This window comes from Podarcis pityusensis, assembly GCF_964106645.2.
Source record: "Podarcis pityusensis genome assembly, chromosome: 14".
Lineage (NCBI taxonomy): Eukaryota > Metazoa > Chordata > Lepidosauria > Squamata > Lacertidae > Podarcis > Podarcis pityusensis.
The window spans coordinates 37,535,288-37,558,133 of NC_138039.1; the positions used below are offsets into that span (position 1 = coordinate 37,535,288).

At 46.0% G+C, this 22,846-nt stretch overlaps 2 protein-coding genes across 6 annotated transcripts in view; both read left to right on the plus strand.

The window, feature by feature from the left end:
• LOC308462531 (cell surface hyaluronidase CEMIP2-like) overlaps positions 1-22,846 on the plus strand; it is a 101,397-nt gene that overhangs the window by 23,828 nt on the left and 54,723 nt on the right. For all 3 annotated transcript variants that reach the window (XM_080980253.1, XM_080980251.1, XM_080980252.1), the window contains 12 exons: positions 2,053-2,611; positions 4,646-4,815; positions 7,657-7,845; positions 9,017-9,186; positions 9,518-9,727; positions 12,464-12,669; positions 15,408-15,477; positions 16,248-16,376; positions 17,657-17,742; positions 19,439-19,570; positions 20,734-20,769; positions 22,240-22,392. In XM_080980253.1, coding sequence (XP_080836379.1) covers positions 2,053-2,611; positions 4,646-4,815; positions 7,657-7,845; positions 9,017-9,186; positions 9,518-9,727; positions 12,464-12,669; positions 15,408-15,477; positions 16,248-16,376; positions 17,657-17,742; positions 19,439-19,570; positions 20,734-20,769; positions 22,240-22,392 — 2,110 coding nt within the window. The remainder of the gene's footprint in view (positions 1-2,052; positions 2,612-4,645; positions 4,816-7,656; positions 7,846-9,016; positions 9,187-9,517; positions 9,728-12,463; positions 12,670-15,407; positions 15,478-16,247; positions 16,377-17,656; positions 17,743-19,438; positions 19,571-20,733; positions 20,770-22,239; positions 22,393-22,846) is intronic.
• CEMIP (cell migration inducing hyaluronidase 1) overlaps positions 1-22,846 on the plus strand; it is a 168,297-nt gene that overhangs the window by 2,189 nt on the left and 143,262 nt on the right. The gene's annotated exons all lie outside the window — the stretch shown is intronic.

Below are 22,846 nucleotides of genomic sequence, written 5' to 3' on the forward strand. Positions count from 1 at the left end.
TGACTATTTATTTGCTTGCCTCTAAAAAGCTCTCTGCATTTGTATTGACCGAATGCATTGATTACTGCATCTAATTGATTCAGATTGCATTTTATGCACCAGGTGCAAGTAACTTGGAGTTAAAGACAGAGGAAAGAGGCTGAGAAACAGTGAAGTGTAGGGGTCAGAATGTAAGACTAGGCCCCTTGAGACGAGGTTCAAAAACCCACTCGGTCATATTTAATAATAATGTTATTATTATTATTATTATTATTATTATTATCATGCCTCTCAACCTAACCTGCCTCACAAGGTTGTTGAGGGGATTAAATGAGGAGGGGGGAGAAGCATGTATATTGCATTAAGCCCCTTGGGGGTGGGGGAAGTGGGACATCATTGCAATAAAACCAGCCAGTCATTCATTCAATCAAACAATCAATTCTCAGCTTTCCAGTGACATAAATTGAATGGGGGTTGGGGGTTTGTTGCCCTTTAACATTCTCCAGTTCTTGTGACCTTGTTATATTTGCAATTTTTTAAAAGGGCAAAAGCATTGTTCTCCTCTGTTCAGGGCATATTTTTGTTCATGAAGTGTTGACATTAATTCCATCAGTAAGAATATCAGAGGAGCCCTGCTGAATCAGACCAATGACCTGCTGAGCACAGCATCCTTTTTCTCCACCCAGTGGCCCTCTGGGTGAGGCTGAGAAACCACAGTGGGCAATAGTACAATCACCTCTTGGTTCTAATGTAGCTCTGTGCAACGTCCAGCATCAACATGCAAAGTACCAGCAGCTGGGAAGCGGGGAAAAAGCTGCCTTTTCCTGCTCCCCAGCTGCTGGTACTTGGAGGCATTTGGCATGTTGATGCTGGAGATTGCATAGATCTACATTAGAACCAATAGAGGATTGTACTATTGCCCAGTGAACCTAACATTAGAGTACAGATTCTACTGTACAGTGGAGGAATGGCTGTGTTAGTTTGTCACATCAAACAGCAGATTGGGGATGTTTTGTGGCTCATTATTGTGATGTAAGCTGATACCACAAATATATTTTAGGCTCTTTTGGTGTTGGAAAGTTTTGCACCTGAATGTGATTCCTGTGCAATTATCTTTCCCCATCCTCTGTTCTTTGAACAATACACATGGGGATGTTTTATAGTCTGACCTGCTGCTGCAGTTTAGAACTTACTCCTGAGCTCGATCCTCCTCTAGTCCTTATTATCATCAATATTGCAGATGTCGGGGTCTGAGACTGAGGGAGTGACTTCCTGGGGGGCCACCTAGTAAATTGGCATGGGTGAGATTCTAACTGGGGACTGGCCAATCTGTTGCTTAGCCATTACACCAAGTCTGGATCTAGACACATCAAAAAAGTATTTTAGGAAAACGCGCTGTAAAGCGCAAAGCGGGAAAACACGTTGGCAACAGACGGAACTCCACAGCGCCATCTGGTGTCACCTAATGCATATAAAATGCCTTTTCTTTACTAATGTACGGTAAAGGGACCCCTGACCATTAGGTCCAGTCGTGACCAGCTCTGGGGTTGCGGCGCTCATCTCGCTTTATTGGCCGAGGGAGTCGGCGTACAGCTTCCGGGTCATGTGGCCAGCATGACTAAGCCACTTCTGGCGAACCAGAGCAGTGCACGGAAATGCCGTTTACCTTCCCGCCGGAGTGGTACCTATTTATCTACTTGCACTTTGACGTGCTTTCGAACTGCTAGGTTGGCAGGAGCAGGGACCGAACAACGGGAGCTCACCCCATCACGGGGATTCCAACCACCAACCTCCTGATCGGCAAGTCCTAGGCTCTGTGTTTTGACCCACAGCACCGCCCCCGTCCCATTTACTAATGTAGCTGAGTCCTAAGTGTGGGGAACCTGTGGCTCTCCAGGTGCTATTGGGCTCCCATCAGCTCCGGACAGTGTGGCCCAATGGTCAGAGATGATGGGATTTGTAGTCTTGGGATGTCTGGAAGGTTGTAGATTCATCACCTCTGCACTGCAGTATGCTGCGCCAGATCACAAATCTGAGAAAATTGTTGTCTCTCTCTCTGTGCTTCCCTTCCAGGGATCTTAGTATTTGCAGATGATCCGGAGGAAGCCATCACCTTACGAGCTCGCAGCATCCTTCTTGAGGATGGCGGGGCACTGTACGTGGGCTCCGAATGCCGCCCATACCATTCCAAGGCCACCATTTCTCTCTATGGGAAAGCTACCGGCGAAGCCGACGTGGAGGGCTATGGCAGAAAATTCATGGGAGTGGGCAGAGGTGGCATTCTCGAGTTGCACGGAAGGAAGCCTCGATCCTGGACGCTTTTGGCCAAAACCTTGTACCCGGGCGGACTTCGGTACGGCCGGTACACTTCTGAGAAGCGCTGGAGTAGTCGTGGCCTCAATGTCCGAATAGTGGATGCGGGCACAGCCCAGGTAGTGGCCGCTGAACGCTTTGACACCCACCTCCTTGTTGACGAGAGCCGCAGATTGAGGGAATTCCTTGCCCACCAATATCTGGGCCACGTAGTAGCCCTGGCAGTAGGGGATTCTGCAGCCAAGAGTTTGACCTTGGAGACCCGGCTCTTCCTCAAGAACCTGCTGCACAGCAAATACGTCCTGCACCTGCAATACAGGTAACGTTGCAAATGTGGCTTCTTACTTTCATGCGTGCAATTCTGCAAACGTGTAGGGCATCCTAGTGCCCTGTGCTGTGGGGGCTACACAGATATGACCTCCATATTCCCCCCCCCCCAGATTAGATAATTATCGTGCTATGATTGTTTGGATGTGTATATCCAAAGAGATTGCACCCTAATGTTTTAATGTTGTAGCTTAATCTTTTAAATTGTATTTTAATCAACTTGTTTTTATTATTGGTTGTTAGCCGCCCTGAGCCCGGTCTTGGCTGGGGAGGGCGGGGTATAAATAAAAAATTATTATTATTATTACAGTGGTACCTCAGGTTAAGTACTTAATTCGTTCCAGAGGTCCGTACTTAACCTGAAACTGTTCTTAACCTGAAGCACCACTTTAGCTAATGGGGCCTCCTCCTGCTGCCACGCCGCCGGAGCCCTATTTCTGTTCTCATCCTGAAGCAAAGTTCTTAACCTGAAGCACTATTTCTGGGTTAGTGGAGTCTGTAACCTGAAGCGTATGTAACCTTAGGTGCCACTGTATTATTATTATTATTATTATTATTATTATATGCTGTTTGTTTCAGTTGTGCTTGTTTCCTAAGCATGGCCAGTTAACACTAACTTGGCAACTAGGATTAGCTGGCTGTTCATTGTAGTCTTGCTTTAGTGGCGGCGGGGAAACCTCTGGCTCTCCAGAGGAAGCCGAACTACAACTCCCATCAACTCTGACCATTGGTAGTGCTTCTTAGGGCTGATGGGAGTTGTAGTTAAGCAACCTCTGGAAGGCCAAATGTTCCTCATCCTGTGTTCAGTGTTGTGCATGCACGTGGTGGTTTCCAAAGAAGGGGAAAGGGAAGGAAACGAAAATAAACTGGGTTGTCATGTTTGCCAGCAAATGAAACCCTACAAGGTTAAGAAGCAGTGAGGTGACTTTTTTTGATGGCTCACAAATCCCGTTTTCTTCCATAGGCAATATGGATACTTTGGTTTGGTACACAGGGGCTAAAAAAAACCCCACGTTCAGTGTCTGTGGAACTTGCCAGTTGAACTGAATGGTGTTCTCCCTTATATATTTTTGATAGTCTTGGCATTTTGATCAGAGTGCAAGGAACCAGAATTTCTGTGGTGTTTAAAACGAGGTTATAGGGATATCTAAGCATAGGGTGTTCCAGCAAACTCTTTTTAGGTCTATTAACCTGTAAAAGAGAGAGCATGCTTGCGCTTGGTGCATGTAGCAGTGAGCTCCTTCAGAAAATGGTTCTGTTGGAAAACTTAACATTGCCACCATGGACAGCTCCTGGCCCCTTTTCCTAACTGTTGTACTGCTGTCCAATCTAACAGAGTTATCCCCTCCCCTTTTGTGCTTGGCAATTCATGCAAGAAGTTTTTTTGGCTTCCACATTCCTCTGAAGGTTTGTCCCCAAAGCAAATGACATCAAAGCTGAAAACCTGTGCCCGTATTTAAAGGATGCGGCGTGCAGTTTTGAAACTATCAAAACTCAGAAGCCCCTGTTACCTTTTTGCCGCTGCTGTTGTGTTGTTTTAAGGACAGAGTTTGCCTTCTGCCTGATAAGCTGGTCCCATTTCCCCCTTCTGAGATAACTGGGTGCAAACTCAGTGGGGACTTTGCCTGTATTCTTGCCGATTAAGATGAATTATATTCAGTTCCAGGTTTTGCATTTTGTGGACTAAGGCCACAGGTTGCCTGCAGAATAGCTGCTGGGCTCTGTTGGTCTTTGGAGTTACGGTGCTTCGTTGCTTAATCAGAATTTCTCAAAGCTAGCTGCAGGTCCGTCACGGCAGCGTGAGTTAGCTACCTCCACTGTTAAGCTAAACTTTACAGGATTTCTTCTGGTGTCCCACTTCCCTGGAAGCGGGTGGTTTTCTGAGAGAGCGTCGTATATTTTGATTGCAAATTTTTGGAGCAGGACTTGGCCTTCAGACGATGCTGGACACTGAATGAATTTGAGGTTCAGATGTGAACAGGGTGTTCCATTTCTGCATCACAAGTCTGCTCCCCCCCCCCTCCAGGCAGCCCTGGGTTCTGGTTGGGATTCTTGGTGGTGATGCATCTTCCATCACAGAGGATGCAACGCCTTCTCAACGCAACGGGACAACAAGGCTGGCAACAGCGACAAGAGAATTTAAGACGTATGAAGGCATTGTCTTTACAATCGCTGCTCACAGCGGATGGATCAAAGGTTTTTAAACCCTTTTCTAATCTCTTGTTCAAGTGGTGTTTATCTTCTTTCTGTCCCCTCCCTATGTCTTTTGAGCTGTCGCCCAGTTTATAGAAATCTCAAGTCTATCTGATTGATTAAATTTGCGTATGAGTAAACCAATAAGGCTGAACCAAAATCCACACTCCTGTTTTTAGATCTTTAACTTTTTTTTTTTAAAGAGCCTTTGATAGATTACAAACCAGTTTATTGATTAAACCCTGCTGTTCTAGCTTTTTACCTCTGAAAGCCAGACAAGGTCATAGGCTGGGGCAATCAATTGATGATCTATTATTTGGCTGTAGTCAAATATTCCATGAGGCTAAAAATATCCTTGTTTTGTGCATGGTATTTTTACAGTGAAGTGTATGTCAAAAGAAGGTATGAAGGCTGCTTGCTTTTCCCAACCATGTGTTAGTTAAGAACTGGTGTTCTCTCTCTCTCTCTCTCTCTCTCTCTCTCTCTCTCTCTCTCACACACACACACACACACACACACTCTTCTTTCATCCAGGAGCAAGCTTCCTTTAATTTTCTCTATTATTCATTTTATTGTTTCTTTATTTTGTACATTTCTACCCCAAGTTGCTCAAAGCCAGAGTTATTTCCACAGTAACTCTGAGTTAGAAACAAAATAATAAAAAATAAATTCCTTCCAGTAGCACCTTAGAGGCCAACTAAGTTTGTTATTGGTATGAGCTTTCGTGCGCATGCACACTTCTTCAGATACGAAAGCTCATACCAATAACAAACTTAGTTGGTCTCTAAGGTGCTACTGGAAGGATTTGTTTTTTATTTTGTTTCGACTACGGCAGATCAACACGGCTACCTACCTGTAACTAGATCTGTGAGTTAGGTTTTGCAGAGTGTGTGTGACTGGCAAAGGTGACCCACTGAACTTGACGGCTGAGCAGGGTCTCTCCAGCCCTAATGGGACACACTGTCCTCTATATTGCACTGGCTTCCATTAGCACTGGACCATTCAGATATGGCTTTGATCTTTCATAGCAGGTATCTTCAACCTTTTCAGACCTGGGACCCTCTTTTAACCCAAACATGCATTTGGGGATCTTTTTCTCAAACTTTTACCGTGTATATATGCATGGTGGTAGCACACCTGTGACACCTATTTTGGATCAGGCCACGACCCCTTAGTGGATCCTAACTCACCAGGTGAAGATCAGTGTCTTCTACCACTACACTCACCGGAGACACTCGTTTCTCTGGGGAACGAGAACTGTTTGATCTCTTGAATGTCGAAACTCTGCTCATTATGCTAGTTAACAGATTTTTCTGTTCTTTCATTGAAGTATTCAGTGTTATCTGCTGTCAAAATTCTTGTTGATAACAGTTCAGCTGGGTTTCTCCCTCCCTCCACCCCTTAGTATCTTTCCTCGTTACAAAATTAACACTTTATCTGCTCTCCGGGTCTGCAATTCGGCTTTTTTCTTTTGAGGATATAAACAGCCTTCACCAGCCCAGCAACTTTCAGATGTTTTAGACTCTGATAGGAGTTTGTAGTCCAAATATCAAAAGGGGATCAGGCTGCAAAGTCTGATATATATGTAAAGGATAGAAGGTCAGTGCCTCAACCCCATTCTCTTATAGAGTCCACTTCCTACATAGCCAAGGTGCCGTGCTTGGGTGAGGACACAGATTTTAATCATATTTCATTTACATCCTGCTTCTTCTCCCTGCTGGAGCTCAAATCACCAAATGTTGAGCCTTCCGTCCTGGAGCTACAATTACCCAGACCACCTTCCTGGTTGGAGCTAAGCAGAATTGGGGGCCAGTCCTGCCTTTAAGCAGAGTGAAGCCAATGAATTTGGATGCCACGAAAGAACAGCGAATGTTAATTTATTTTATTTTTTACTGCCAGGGAAGAGGTGCTGCTGGGTTTTTCCAGCTGCTGACCTCTGCTTCAAATATTAGGCCTCTTTGGGGTACATGTATAGCATTTGATCTGTCAATTCACTGGCTAGTTTTGACTGCTCAAATGGCTCTCTCCAATGCAGGAATGGCAAAAGGAAGCACCATAGGGAACTGTTCTACTCAGGGCCAGATTTTATGTCCATCTATCCCAATATTGGGGACGCAGGTGGCACTGTGGGTTAAACCACAGAGCCTAGGACTTGCTGATCAGAAGGTCAGCGGTTTGAATCCCCGCAACAGGGTGAGCGGTACATAGGTACTGCTCCGACGGGAAGGTAAACGGCATTTCCGTGCGCTGCTCTGGTTCACCAGAAGCAGCTTAGTCACGCTGGCCACATGACCCAGAAGCTGTACACCAGCTCCCTCGGCCAATAAAGCGAGATGAGCACCGCAACCCCAGAGTCCGTCACGACTGGACCTAATGGTCAGGGGTCCCTTTACCTTTACCTTTTTATCACAATATTGCCAGCGTCTATCCCCTGCTCCACTTGCTAACTGATGCTGGTAACTGAACATGCCAGGGGTTGAATCTGGCCAGGGCTGCAGCTCAGTTTCAAAGCATTTGTTTTACATGCAGAGGGTCTAGGTAAAATCCCCGACATCTCCCAGGTAGGGTTGTGAATGCCAGTCAGTTGTAGATGATACAGAGCTGGAGGGCCCAATGGTCTGACTGTTTAAGATAGCTTCCTGTTTGCCAGGCATATGCTTTACCACTGACCTCTTGCCCTTCCCCAAGCAGAGAATGGGGACAGTAGGAATGCAACTGAGATGGTTGAGGTTGGCGTTTGCTGAAGTGGGACTTGAGATGAGGTAGACCTGACCCAATAGATTGCTGTTGGTGAGTGAAGAGCTCCAAAAGCAAATGTTATTGATCACTTCCCCTCTTTTCTAGGAGTACCCCATCATGGATTCAAAGTGGAAGTGTCTAACGGTGTAATTTTGGATTTGGTGGATGAAGTAACCAGTTGGTTCCCCGGAGACAAGGTCGTCATTGCCAGCACGGACTATTCCATGCACCAGGCTGAAGAGTTTAATCTTCTGCCTTGTCCTGAATGTCAGACGAACCAAGTGAAGATTGATGGTACGACCAACAATGCTTCCTTAAGGTCTCCTTTGGCGACAGAGCTCCTTAGTTTATGTTATGAATGAAGGCGGCCAATTGATCAAAGAGCTAAAAATGGAAACAGTTTTCAAGTAATGAGGAATGGTAGCATGGAGAGTTCATGAACAGCAGGTGCAACCATTTGACTCTTCAGTGTAAACAGTGAGCTAGAGCCAGGGGTTCCCAAACTGTGGTCTGTGAACCACTCATGGTCCGGGAGCTCTGTTCAGATAGTTTGAGAGATGTCCTCAGTAAATATTCATACTAATTTTTAAACGTATTTTCACTGCTTTTCTTTGTAATATTGTATTTTATTGTATAACAGCTGAATTGAGCTAGGGAAAGTGGGCTAAGCTGGATATGGGGAATTATTCGATTTGTTCTCCTTTTGGTAGAGCGTTAAGACTCTTAATCTCGGGGTCTTGAGTTTGAGCACCACGTAAGGAAAGGTAACAACAGGAAGAATTAAAGGAACTATTGGAAACTCAAGGCAGTAGAGATATAAGATGATCAGAGCCCCACCGAACTTGAAGCATGGGAAGCCCCAATAAAAATTTATAATTTGGCAGAATATTTATACTATATGAAATGTATTTTTATAATTTGGAATATTTAATGTGATTTGATTGAACTGTTAAAATGGAAAATTTAATAAAAAATATTTTTTTAAAAAAGAGTTTGAGCCCCATGTTGGGCAAAAGATTCCTGCATTTCAGGGGTCAAACTGGATGACCCTCGTGGTCCCTTCCAACTGTACAGTTCTATGATTCTTTTACTAGGGTCATAAGAAGCTCCTTTAAGCAGAGTCAGATCATTGATCCGTGTATCTCGGTGTTGTCTACATGGATTGGCAGTGGCTCTCCAGGGTTCAAAATTGGTATATTTGTAGCCCTATCTGGAGGTGCTCAGGTTTGAACCTGGGACCATCTGTGGGCAACGGAGATGCTCTACTTGTAATGGCTTGAGAAAGCACAGTTCATATACTGTAGCCTTCAAATGAATTTCCCTCACTCTTCCACCCTAAGGGATGGTCTTTATCCCTTTATCAGTTTCCTGCTCTCATTTGCTATTGATCAATATTGCAAGGCTCAGTGGGTTGGGATAGGGCATGAGGAAGACCCTTTCAAGCTTCTTACAATTATTTTGCCAGGAAGTCCCCTCTATCTCCACATGGGTGAGATTGTGGATGGAGTAGACATGAGGGCAGAGGTTGGCCTCTTAACCCGAAATATACTTATCCAAGGAGAAATGGAGGACTCTTGTTACGGACCAAACCACTGCCAGTTTTTCAGCTTTGATACTTTTGGAGGACAAATTAAAGTAAGTGTGTTTTTGGTGGACATTGACCAAACCCAGCCCAGATACTTAGTGGCCTGAATTTCCCAGCCCTAAAAAGACAGTCTTGCTTAATGTTGCTTGTATTAATGAATACAGTATTGTAGTATTGTAGGTCTAGTCCTCTATGTACTTAGGCACCTCCATATTCCAAAACAAGAGTAGAAACTTAATATCCTCTTGCTCACCACACCTCTGGCTACTGTTCATTTCCCTGTCAACAAATGCTGTACCACTTGCTGGTCCTGATAATCAGTTTGTGCTTCTTCTTTCTGCCACAGACTCTTTCCTTATGTGTTCTTGTTTGTCTGAATAGATCCAAAAAGGTTTTACCTCTGTCCACATGTCGGGGGTGGAGTTGAAGAACATGGGCCAGCAGGTCTTAGGTAGCTATCCAGTACATTTCCATCTGACAGGAGATGTAGATGAGAGAGGAGGCTACAACCCACCATCTTACCTTGACAATCTGGCCATCCATCACTGCTTCTCGAGATGTGTCGCCATCCATGGAGCCAATGGCCTTTGGGTAGGCAGCTGTTTTCTTGTTTCCTGATTATAGTAACTCACATGTCCACTTGCAGTCAGTTCTGTTACAGTGTTTGGGTACCCCTAAGTTAACGGCAGTTAGCAGTATGCTTGTTGCAGTGCTGGAATGTTTTGCTCTAGGGGAGGCATGGCCAAACTTGGCCCTCCAGATGTTTTGGGACTACAATTCCCATCATCCCTGACTACTGGTCCTGTTAGCTAGGGATGATGGGAGTTGTAGTCCCAAAACATCTGGAGGGCCAAGTTTGGCCATGCCTGCACTAGGGGAATGTTGTTGTGCAAGAGAATGCATAAACTGGTTGCTGGGAATGTTGTTGTATGATAGATTGGGCAATCCAATGAGTTTCCGCTAGACCAGGGATGTCCAACGTCCGAGAGACTGTGATCTACTCCCACTAAAAAAAACACTGGCAGTGATCTACCCATTGTATTGACCAGAGTTGTTGGGCTTTTTTTAAGGAGCCAGGGGGGTAGGGGTTTCACGATCAACCACAATTGACCAGGGGCATCTCACAATCGACCGGTAGATCACGATCGACTTGTTGGACAACCCTGCGCTGCTAGACCAACCGTGGTGTTGAAGTCCTCCCTTGCACAACGTGAAATTTAATCGTGTTAAAAGAATATAATGTCGTATTTGAAAATGGCACATGTTGCAGTATGTATTCTGTGTGGAAAGTTGAAGGTCAAAATGCAGAAAGATAAATGGAGAAGTCTAAATAAGCATAATTCTGTATTGCATATTTGGAAGGTCTTGGAAATATGATATAATACATGGACCACATTGGTGAAACTGAAGGGTCTTGTTGTCTCAGCAGCACAGGTCCTCCATAGACACTGTCCACGCTTGCGCCCCAGGGAGGTCACTTTGGTGCTTGCTAACACAGCGGTTTGACCACCCCCAGAGGCGCACTCCATTGTCTCTCTCTCTCCAGAGATGGATGCCAATAGCATAGCTAAGTCTGCTGTTTCTATCCATCTCAGTTTTTAGTGATGAGATGATTTGGGATGGCTCCAAATAGCTAACTTATATATAGCTCTGCAGCACAATAAATGACCTTTGTGCTCTCCAACAATGCGTGTTGATGGCTATTTCATGACGTTCAATCATGGTTAGGTTTTGGCACCCAACCTATCACGCAACATGAGGCAGGAGGAACCTGGCCAAAATGTTTCTCAGACTGTATCACCCAGGCTCACAGCCAGAAGTGTGTGATTGTGTGTGTGTGTGTAGCGTCAAAGAGTATGTAGCAGGAGGGATCGTAAGTCAATGCTAAGCAAAACCTTAATCCAAGTAGTCCCATATGTTTAAAGGTGTGTGTTTCGGGTTAAACCTAAAATGTAAAAAAACACCCCAAAAGTCAAGTGCTTCTCCTTCAGTGTGACTTGATGCAGATTTTGCATTCCTGTCTTTGAGAGCAATCAGACTGGTGTGTGCAAGGAATAGGACCTTTTTTGGGGTTCCTTGGCCCCATGCTCAAGGAATTGTTCCAGCTGAAACGCTTAGCATCTTATCATGGTGCGCGTTCAAGGAGGCTGTAAAAATTGATCTTTTTTTACAACTCCCTTCTCTTGAATGAGGATCCTTCATGTTTAAAGAAGATTGGAAAATGTTTATTGAATATAGGGGGAAATTGTGTATACTTGAAAACGTTGACAGCATTAAGATAGATTCAAACAAGTTTGGGTGGATGTAATAATGGAATACTGAATCGTTTAGTTTATGATACGCAAAATGAACCATGGAAAGAGAAGAAGGGAGGTCATTGACATTGTAAGAGTATTTAAATGAACATTCTAAATTGTAAAACAGATAATTTAATAGAAAGTGTGTGTGATTATATATATATATATATATATACACACACACACATACATATATATATATGAAGGGACGCGGGTGGCGCTGTGGGTTAAACCACAGAGCCTAGGACTTGCCGATCAGAAGGCCGGCGGTTCGAATCCCCACGACGGGGTGAGCTCCCGTTGCTCGGTCCCTGCTCCTGCCAACCTAGCAGTTCGAAAGCATGTCAAAGTGCAAGTAGATAAATAGGTACCGCTCCAGCGTCAAGGTAAATGGCGTTTCCGTGAACTGCTCTGGTTCACCAAAAGTGGCTTAGTCATGCTGGCCACATGACCCAGCTGTACGCCGGCTCCCTCGGCCAATAAAGCAAGATGACCACCGCAACCCCAGAGTCGGTCACGACTGGACCTAATGGTCAGGGGTCCGTTTACCTTTACACACATATATATATATGCTTGTAGACCCCCCCCCCCCAAAAAAGAGAGAGAGTTGTGGCCCATCAACATCTGTAGAACACTACATTGGGTGTCTCCACACACAGGCTCATGGGTGCCAGGGGCGTTCTGATGGGGGTGGGGGGCGGCCGTCTCCTGGTGCCATTCCAAAGGGGGGGGGACAAAATGCCAACCCCCGATTGGCGGCACCCTCCTGGGATTGCGCTGCTCGCTGCGCACCCCCCGGGATGTGCGCCCTACTGCATGGTCAGCACGCCCTGCTCCCTGGATGCGCGCCATGGCCCTAGAATGCACACCATGCCCCCTGCAGGCGGCACGCCACACCCCCTGGGATGCATGCCATGCCCTCTGGGACGAGCGCCGCTCCGGGTACCAGAGCAGGTTGCTTCGCCTCCGATGAGTGCAGCCTATTTTTAACAATTGTCCCTCCTTCTTTTGATGTGGGTGGCTTGTTTAGGTGAAAGATACCATCGGCTATGACACTCTGGGACACTGTTTTTTCCTGGAGGATGGGACAGAGCAGCGGAACACGTTTCACCACAACCTGGCTCTCCTTACCAAGGCAGGCACAATCTTGCCGACTGACCGCAACGAGGCCATGTGCCTCGCAATGCGAGATAATGTGCATGGAGGGTATGTTCCTGTCCCGAGCACCGACTGCATGTAAGTAAAACTCCAGGGGGGAGATTGTTGCGTGTCTCCATAGAATGCATGGAACAGTTCTGGTTTTCCCCCGAATATAAACAAGGTGCTGTGTAAAGGATCAAGCAATTGATTTGTACAACCTGGTAGCTCACTTAAGGGTTTTACAGTCATACCTCACAATAAATACGCTTCAGGATAAGTATTTTCGGGTTGCACTCCACGGCAACCCGGAAGTAATGGAGTGTGTTACTTCTGGGTTTCGCCGCTCACGCATTCACAGACTGTCAAAATGACGTCACGCGCATGCGCGAAAGCGGCGAAACGCGACCTGCGCACACACAGATGTGCAGCCGAGACAATATAACACCGGTCTTGAAAGAACTACACTGGCTCCCAGTACGTTTCCGAGCACAATTCAAAGTGTTGGTGTTGACCTTTAAAGCCCTAAATGGCCTCGGTCCAGTATACCTGAAGGAGCGTCTCCACCCCCATCGTTCTGCCCAGACACTGAGGTCCAGCGCCGAGGGCCTTCTGGCTGTTCCCTTGCTGTGAGAAGCCAAGTTACAGGGAACCAGGCAGAGGGCCTTCTCGGTAGTGGCACCCGCCCTGTGGAACACCCTCCCACCAGATGTCAAAGAGAAAAATAACTACCAAACTTTTAGAAGACATCTGAAGACAGCCCTGTTTAGGGAAGCTTTTAATGTTTAATAGGTTACTGTATTTTAGTGTTTTATTGGAAGCCGCCCAGAGTGGCTGGGGAAACCCAGCCAGATGGGCGGGGTATAAATAAATTATTATTATTATTATTATTATTATTATTATTATTATTATGCACTGTTCATGATGCGAATGGGGCTCCGGAACGGATCCCGTTCGCATCCCAAGGTACCACTGTATTTCATCCACACACCTGTCCCATAAAGAGGCAGCGTTTGGATTTTGGGGCATGCAAATGCTGTGTGTGTAAGAGGATTCCTCAAGAACCCTTTCACCAAGACGCAGGGCCACATGGATCTTGCAGTGCTCACAGTGTTCGCTTGCAAAATCGTTTGCAGAAGAAATAATAGAATCATGGAGGTGGAAGGGACCAGGAGAGTACAGTGCAAGAATCTGTTGCCTATTGCGAGGCTTGAGCCACGACCTTAAGATTAAGAGTCTCATAGTCTGCCGACCGAGCCAGTATGCAAAAATGGCATATGTTGGGCAACATGCATGCACTAAAAAAAGTTGCAGATTGGGAGCACTGACTTTAATACCGGAAAAATGGAATGGAAAGAACTGAAGAAATCTCAGTGCCCTTCCTGGAAATAATTCTCCTCCTGGCAACCCCAATCACTCTTTTTATCTCAGTAATATAATTAGGGACAGAGTCGTTTTGTTGTTGTTAAGGTTAAACCTTTGGGAGTCAAGAGTCTGTGCCGATTTACTGTAAACCACCCAGAGATGTGCCAGCAGGTCTACCTTCTGGCACTCCTCTAATGACACATGTCACTTGAGTTTAATGTTTAACCGTTGATTGCATTTTACACTGTCTGCATGTGAGGCAGTGGCACAGCCGGGATGGAGAAGTCATGCAGACATACTGGTACAATATATCTATAGCTGGACTTTTGATAAGATAGCACTCTCGAGTGTTCTTCCTCCTACTGAAGTTTTCCTGGAGAAACTCATCAGATTGGTGGTTATCACTAAGGAGATTGCGTTGTCACAGATGTTATGGGCTAGGTTTTGAGCCTGTTCTGCCAGCTGAGATCATGTCTTTATTCAGCAGAGCGATCTGGGAATGAGAAAGTTTGAATAATTAGAGACTGCACTGTGGGTTAAACCACAGAGCCTAGGACTTGCTGATCAGAAGGTCAGCGGTTCGAATCCCCGCGACAGGGTGAGCTCCCGTTGTTCGGTCCCAGCTCCTGCCCACCTAGCAGTTCGAAAGCACGTCAAAGTGCAAGTAAATAAATAGGTTACTGCTCCGGTGGGAAGGTAAACGGTGTTTCTGTGCGCTGCTCTGGTTTGCCAGAAGCGGCTTAGTCATGCTGGCCACATGACCCGGAAGCTGTCTGCGGACAAACGCCGGCTCCCTCAGCCCATAGAGCGAGATGAGCGCCGCAACCCCAGAGTCGGCCACGACTGGACCTAATGGTCAGAGGTCCCTTTACCTTTTACCTAGGTAGCTAGTGCTCAATAGCAGGTGATGCCGAAATCAGGATCCATTCTTGGGGGATGCATATAATTTCTGGGGCAAATCTCTTTGTTTTCCCCCGCTAGCATTAATGATTCAATTAGAACAGCCTTGTTCTGAAGGAACATCTGCAGATGGTTCCAGGTTTAATCCCCAGCGACGCCAGCTAGGACTCCATGCCTGAAACCCTGGAATGCAGCTTCTACTCAGAGTCAGCACAACTAAGGTAGATGGACGCAGTGGTCTGCCTTAGGCTGTGTATACACCCTGCATTTGAAGCACATGACTTTCCCCCAAAGAACTTTGGGAATCCTGTTTCTCCTGTGGAGCCGAGCTTTTCCGCTAACGATTTCTTAGCTGTAATTTACAGCTCGGTCCGTAATGAGCTTCTGTGACTTGCCTGACATCACTTAATGCCTTGAACTTCTCATAAAGAATGTCATTTATAGGACTTTGCAGACTTTTAAGGATTCATGGCAGTATTGTGGCCAAGCGCCAGCCACTGCGGTGCTATAACATTTTTTATTTCTTCCTGTTCAGTGACTTAAAATAAATCTCTGTGTTTCCCTCTCCCCAGGGCTGTCAGCTCCTTCTGGATTGCTAACCCAAATAATAATCTCATAGAGAATGCAGCTGCAGGTGCTCAGGTAAGGCAGATAAAGGCTGCGTGCTTGCTTGTCTCCAGTCCTGAAACTTAAATCTTGTTCTTCAAACAGGATCCCTTTGGCCCTCCATGGAATTCTGGGTATTGTGAGTTTTTTTGCGAGGGTTCTGAGAGCTTCCTACAGGCCTGTTGCCAGACATGGGGTTGTATCCAGTACTCATAACAGACTCATTGAAAGTAATGGATATGGCTAACTTAGGTCTATTAATTTCAATGGTTCTACTCTGCATAGGACTTATATTGGACACAGCCCATTGTCGGGAATATAATATAATGCCCTTGCCCCCTGCCAGTGTAAGGTAAAGGTAAAGGGACCCCTGACCATTAGGTCCAGTCGTGATCGACTCTGGGGTTGCGACACTCATCTCGCTTTATTTGCCGAGGGAGCCGGCGTTTGTCCACAGACAGCTTCCGGGTCATGTGGCCAGCATGACTAAGCTGCTTCTGGTGAACCAGAGCAGCGCACAGAAACACCGTTTACCTCCCCGCTGGAGCGGTACCTATTTATCTACTTGCACTTTTGTGCTTTTGAACTGCTAGGTTGGCAGGAGCAGGGACCGAGCAACGGGAGCTCACCCCGTCGCGGGGATTTGAACCGCCGACCTTCTGATCGGCAAGTCCTAGGCTCTGTGGTTTAACCCACAGCGCCACCCGCATCCCTAGCCAGTGTAAGCTAGCAAGCAAAGTTTAATTCAGTAACGTTTGCTCACTCTGGAGATTCTTACGCATCTTCTCCCTGCCCCCATTCTCCAGGACGTTGGAATATGGTATATCTTCCACCGGGTTCCTACTGGACAGTCTGAAGGACAGTATCCAGCCGGGCAGTCTGAACTGACTCCTCTGGGGACGTTTCACAACAACCGAGTCCACTCCAACTTCAAGGCATGTTGCAAATTTCTGTAAATACCAGGGCAAGGATGGTGAACTAAGGCCAAGATTCCATTGTGGGCAACCTTCCAGGGACCGCGTGCCTTGATATGAACATGGTCACAAGGGGATGTGGGTTTTATCTTTGTCTAGCTCAGGATTTCCCAAACTTGGGTCTCTGGCTGTTTTTGGACTACAACTCCCATCATCCCTAGCTAGCAGGACCAGCGGTCAGGGATGATGGGAATTGTAGTCCCAAAACAGCTGGAGACCCAAACCCTGGTGTAGCTGGTGCTTCTGCCTCTCTTTTCCTTGAGTCAACTGTCTTCCCTTCTTCATTCCCTGCCTTTTTTAAAGGATCCTCTCAGATGTTGCTTTGGACTACAGCTCCCATCATCTCTGCCCATTGGCCATGTCTGCTAGGGCTTATGGGAGCTGTAGTCCAGCAACAGTTAGAGGTCCACTGGTTTTCCCATGCTCTAGGATTTGAGCAGTCAGTGGTAGGCTCCGAGGCAGTTTTCTGCCTGCTCTGACCTCTTCGCTGGCATGGGCTATAGCCTCATCCCTGTTGGATTTTCTGAAATAGGGGGTGAACTGGAACACAGCCTGCCTTCGCAATTTGCAATTTTCTAAATCTTGCAGTGTGTTTTGTACAGCCAAGCTGTGTGCACAAAAATGCATATATAGTACCAGAACATGCATAATTCTGCGTATATTGATGAAGCTAATATTCAAAAATGCTCTTTATTAGGGGAAATGGCTTGCAAATTTGTCCAAACACCACACAAAATTGTTCATGTTGTGAGAAATTGGAACTGAAACGTTGGAGAACTTTAGTAAGGATTTTCTTTTTAATTAAAAATCACAAATTGCTGCAGAAATGTGGAGGCCTGAATTTAAGATAAATGAAAAATGAGGTAGGCCAAAGATTGAGAAATTCATTTATCCCTACTCCCTAGGTGTGCAGAAGTATATGAAAGGTTTTGTAAGCAAAAATAACACTTAAGCTTCTGGAACTTTCAGAATGTTAATGGGACTCCAACTCCCATCAGCCCCAGTCAGCATGGGCAGCAGTCAAGGATGATGGGAGTTGAAGTCCAACAACATTTGGAGGGCCACAGGTTCTAGCATGCCCATTGCTTTTTGTGCCAATACCTGCCTATGTTTTATATCTCCGCTCCCTTAGCAAAATGCTCCAGTCCTTCCTTACCAAGTATGGTACACTTTGCTTGTTCAAAAATAATTGAACTCAGATGGTGAACGTTTGTGTGAGTGTGTATAAAATAATTTTCCAGGCTGGCTTGTTTATTGGGAAAGGAGTCAAGACGACGAAAGCCAGTGCTGAAAATCCTCGAGAATATCTGACAGTGGATAACGCCAGGTGTGTAAACAAAATGTCATGCTGCCCTTTGCGGTGCGTTGAGTTTAATTTTATTGCTTTAGGGGGATTTCCAGTCCTTTCGGTGCTTCTGTCTCCGTGTTTTGGGGTGGGCACTCACGTCTACTAACTAGTAAAATGTTTGAAATCTGAGGGGATGTGCAAGCCAGTGTTGCGTTGTGGTTAAGAGTGTCAGGTTATGCCTCGGAAAGCTTTGGTTCAAATCTCCACTCCAGCCACAAAACGCTCACTGGGCAACTTTGGGACAATCCCTGTTTCCTCTGCCTTTTCTACCTCACAGGGTTGTTGTGAAGATAAAATTGGTGAGGTGTGTGTCAGCTCCTTAGAGACAGATGGGATGGGGCAGGGGGGGGGGAACTATCCGCAAATGACTTGCGTGTTGCAATGGTCTGTCTGGTGTGCAGTAAGGAAGTGTGTTTCCCATTGTGCTGGGGCTGAATTTGCTTCTAAGACCCCCCCCCCCCCCGGACAATAAACACTGCTCCTATTGGATTGGTTTAGCAATCAGTCCCTCTTCCCAGGGAACTCTGGGAGGGGGAATAGAGGTCTCCTAGCAACTCTCAGACCCTTAACAAACTACAGCTCCCATAATTCTCTGGGGGAAGCCATGACTGTTTAAAGTGGCATTGTAGTGCTTTAAATGTACGTTGTGAATGTGGCCTAAGCCAATTCTGCGGATAGAATTTACGCAACCGTATACACACAGTGCTTTGCAGTGGTGTCAGCTCACAGAGGCAGGTGAGGAGAAACTCAGTGGCGCTGCGCAAAATGCTGTGGCTAGGCTGCTGATAGGGACAGGCTGTTGCCAGCACATAACTTTGATGCTCGAAAACATGTACTGGCTCCCTGCATGCTACCATGCCGGGTGCAAGGTTCTTGTATTAATTTGCAAGGCCCTTAACAACTTGGGTTCAGCATGCCCCAGGGACTGCGAAATTCCTTATATCTTTGGCTGATCACGGAGGACTTGAGGGTGGAGATTCACAAGTCGTGGGGGATCACAAGTAACCAGGCAATCTGTATTTGGGCTCTGTTTAATGAAACTCCCTTCATTAAACATACAGACCCCATCTCTCATTGTCTACTGAAAACTTTAAAAAAAAAAAATTCCGACAGGCATTTTTTGCTGAATTTTGATTTTATAATTTTAACTGACTTTTATTTTCTCCGCATCGAGGTTTTTTTTTTTAGCTCTGGGCTGAATATAATTAAGGGGTGTGTAAATTGTCAAAACAACAATATGCACGTCTGAAGTAGCCCAGGCTTTGGAGCATTTGGAGAATCTCAGATACTTGGCGTTTGGTCTGGGATCAGGGAAGAGAGAAGAGCTGGGAAGCTAAGTTACGTGAAGGGGTTTCTGGGACCGCTTCCAAAACGATGAACGATCTCAATCCCTCGGGGCGTATAGCCCAGAGGTTTCTTTCTACTGTACTATTCCAACACTTGCTATTTTTAGCCATGCAAGTACCATATGCAGTAACATAAGCTCGGTTTGCATTGTTGAACTCGTTCCAACGTACGTTTTTATGTGGCCAAAATTGCTGGAAGACTGGAGCTTTATTTCAGTTCAGGTATTTTGGGAGCATGGATGGTGGTTTTTGATTGATGCTTCCCCCTCATGTCTCTGATTTCCCATTCTTCTGGGCTCTTGGTGATCTGACTCGATTCTTTGCCCCAGATTCCGTCCACATCAGGACGCTGACCCTGCGAAGCCAAGGGTTCCTGCTGTCATCGATGGCCTTGTTGCTTTCAAAAATAACGACCATGGAGCCTGGGCTCGGGGAGGAGACATTGTCTTCCGCAACTGTGGGTAGGTGTCTTCAGAACACCAGGCTTGTTCCTTTCAGCCACGGTAAAACTAAGTTACTCGGCCACTTCGACCTGTGGAACTGGCACTGTTACCTGGTCCCCACAATCCTCATTCCGCAGTTGTGACTAATTGATCTTTTACCTGTACTCTGAAATTAGATCAATTTTGCTGCACTCTTTTCGGCACCTGTTTAAGCAAGCCTATCCAGGGATGCGGGTGGCGCTGTGGGTTAAACCACAGAGCCTAGGACTTGTCGATCAGAAGGTCGGCGGTTCATATCCCCACGACGGGGTGAGCTCCCATTGCTTGGTCCCTGCTCCTGCCAACCTAGCAGTTCAAAAGCACGTCAAAGTGCAAGTAGATAACTAAGTACCGCTCTGGCGGGAAGATAAACGGCATTTCCTTGCGCTGCTCTGGTTCGTCATGCTGGCCACATGACCCGGAAGCTGTACGCCGGCTCCCTCGGCCAGTAAAGCGAGATGAGCACCGCAACCCCAGAGTTGGTCATGACTGGACCTAATGGTCAGGGGTCCCTTTACCTTTACCTTTATCCAGACACTTGGATTTTATGATGCAGTCTTTTTTTGACTGCTAAATTTAATTATTTTAAAAATATTTTTATGGTGGTACCTTGGTTGTCAAATTTAATCCGTTCCAGGAGTCGGTTCCACTCCTGAAACCATTTGAAAACCAAGCTGCAGCTTCCGATTGGCTGCAAGAGCTTCCTGCACTCAAATGGAAGCCGCGTTGGATATTTGGCTTCCAAAAAACATTCGCAAACCGGAACACTCACTTCTGGGTTTGCAGTGTTTGGGAGCTGATTTGTTTGACAACTAAGCCGTTCAACAACCAAGGTACCACTGTGCTTGTTTTTAACTGGTTTTATTGATAATTTAAATATTTCTTGTAAACCAATCATGGGTTTTGTGACAATCTAGCGGTATATGAAATTTGTCAAATAAATAAAATGAAGGATGTAGGTTTGCGTTTTTAATAGCTTTTGCACTGCTGTGGAGACGATTGTGCCCTAAAGGGTGTTCTATGAACCTGTAAATAAATAAATGACTCTGTAAGGGTTTTTTTGTGTGTGGGGGGGGGGGGGAGAAAGCAGCATTTTGCATTCCCTCGAACTTACCTTTTTGTATTTTTTCTCCACTTCCTAGCTTTGCAGACAATGGGATCGGACTCACTTTAGCCAGGTAAGTTGTCCTTTCTTAATAGAGGCATATTTGTAAGGAACCAGTGCTGTCTAGTAATAGGTGGTAGAGGGTCTCTTAATGCAGGGGGGGGGATCTGTGGCTCTTCAGATGTTGTGGACCACAGCTCCCATCAGCCCTATTGACTGGCCATGCTGGTGTGGATTGATGGGAGTCTGCCAACATCTGGAGGACCAGAGGTTCTGCCTGTATCTTGCCATAGCTAATAGCCATTGATGGATCTACCCTAAGTGAACTGTGTAGACTTTTCAAAACAAAGAAACAAAGAAACCCCTTCATATATTACACACCGAGCAAACAAATCTCTTGGTCAGCCCAGAATTTATTTCCTTTTAGTTTCATTGGATGCCCCACCATTTTAAGGAGGGAGAAAAACTTCTTTTTATCAGCTGCCACCTTTTGTAAGTCTCTCTCATCTAAGTTGATGCTAATGACCCCTCTCTCTGGCTGCCTTGAGACACTGGAGTGTTGCTACTGGTTGGAGTAAGTCATGGATGGGAAACTTGTGGCTCTGCAGATGTTTTGAGATTCCAACTCCTGTCAGATGCAGGTGGTGCAGCCAGTGGTCAGCAGTGATGGGAGAGGCATGGAGCAATATCTGGACGGGCCACAGATTCCTCCTGCTCTGTGGTTGATGATACTGGGCTAGATGCAAGAAAACTCTGAGCTGGTTTAAGGCAGTTTTCTGTATCCCTGCAAATGAAAAAGCATATACAGTGGTACCTCAGGTTAAGTACTTAATCCGTTCCAGAGGTCCGTTCTTAACCTGAAACTGTTCTCAACCTGAAGCACTACTTTAGCTAATGGGGCCTCCTGCTGCCGCTGCACCACCAGAGCACAATTTTTGTTCTCATCCTGAAGCAAAGTTCTTAACCCGAGGTACTATTTCTGGGTTTGCAGAGTCTGTAACCTGAAGCGTATGTAACCTGAGGTACCACTGTAAGCTGCTTCATACTAGTTGAGACCATTGTTCTAGACAGCTCAGTACTGCCTACACTGACTGACAGTGGCTCTCTGGTGTGTCAGGCAGGAGATTTTCCCAGCCCTACCTGGAGATGCCGAGAGATTGAACCAGGATCCTTCAGCATACGAAACAGATGCTCTGCTACCGAACTACACCCCTCCCCCTAAATGATTTAGCTTTTCTTCAAGAGAGAAGGTTTTTCAGGGGCTTGGATCATTTTGGTCAGTGTTTCCCAAGCTTGGACTTGTTTTTGGACTACAACTCCCATCATCCCTAGCTGGCAAAACCAGTGGTCAGGGATGATGGGAATTGTAGTCTGGGGGGGAGAGCTGGACATCCAAGTTTGGGAAACCCCAATTTAGGTTGTTCCTTTCCTATTACCTATTTTCAAGACAGCTACACCTGTGCTGGCAGAATATTTTTGGGCTGCGCTAATGCTTGCTATCTGATTTTTGTGTGTTTCTTTGTCCGTGTTCATCTAATTATAGCGATGGAACTTTCCCCATCGATGAAGGCTGCAGCCTAGAAGTGACTCATTCCATCTTTGTTGGCGAGAGCAACAATGTTGGCTCTCAGGGAGGACAAAACAGCTACTGGGGGAAAGGAGCTGGCGGAGAATATAGGACACTGCCCCGAAACAAGTAGGTTATTCACGGATCGTGTCTTCCTTTGGAGGTGAATTGGCATGTGATTTGGTATACAAGTTTTTCCAGAAAAGGGACTAATGCATCGTGGATGCTTTTTAAAATTATAATGACGAGGAGACTGTTGGTGGGTGGTGGCCCTGGGGGCTGCAACATCTGCGCCGTTCCTATTGGTGGAGGTTGGAGAAACATCTGGCAGTGGGGTAGTGGGGATCAAGGGATGCTGTAGCTTAGGGGAAGAACATCTGCTTTGCAAAAAAACCCCTATAAACCAAAATTTTAAACACCACACTCACTGGACTAGGGTAGGGTGACCCTGGGCCCCACCCCCTGGGCCAGATGGAAAGTGCCTTCCAGGAAGTGGTTAACAATGTGAGGAACATTAAAGTACATTAAATAATAATAATAATAATTTATTATTTGTACCTCGCCCATCTGGCTGGGTTTCCCC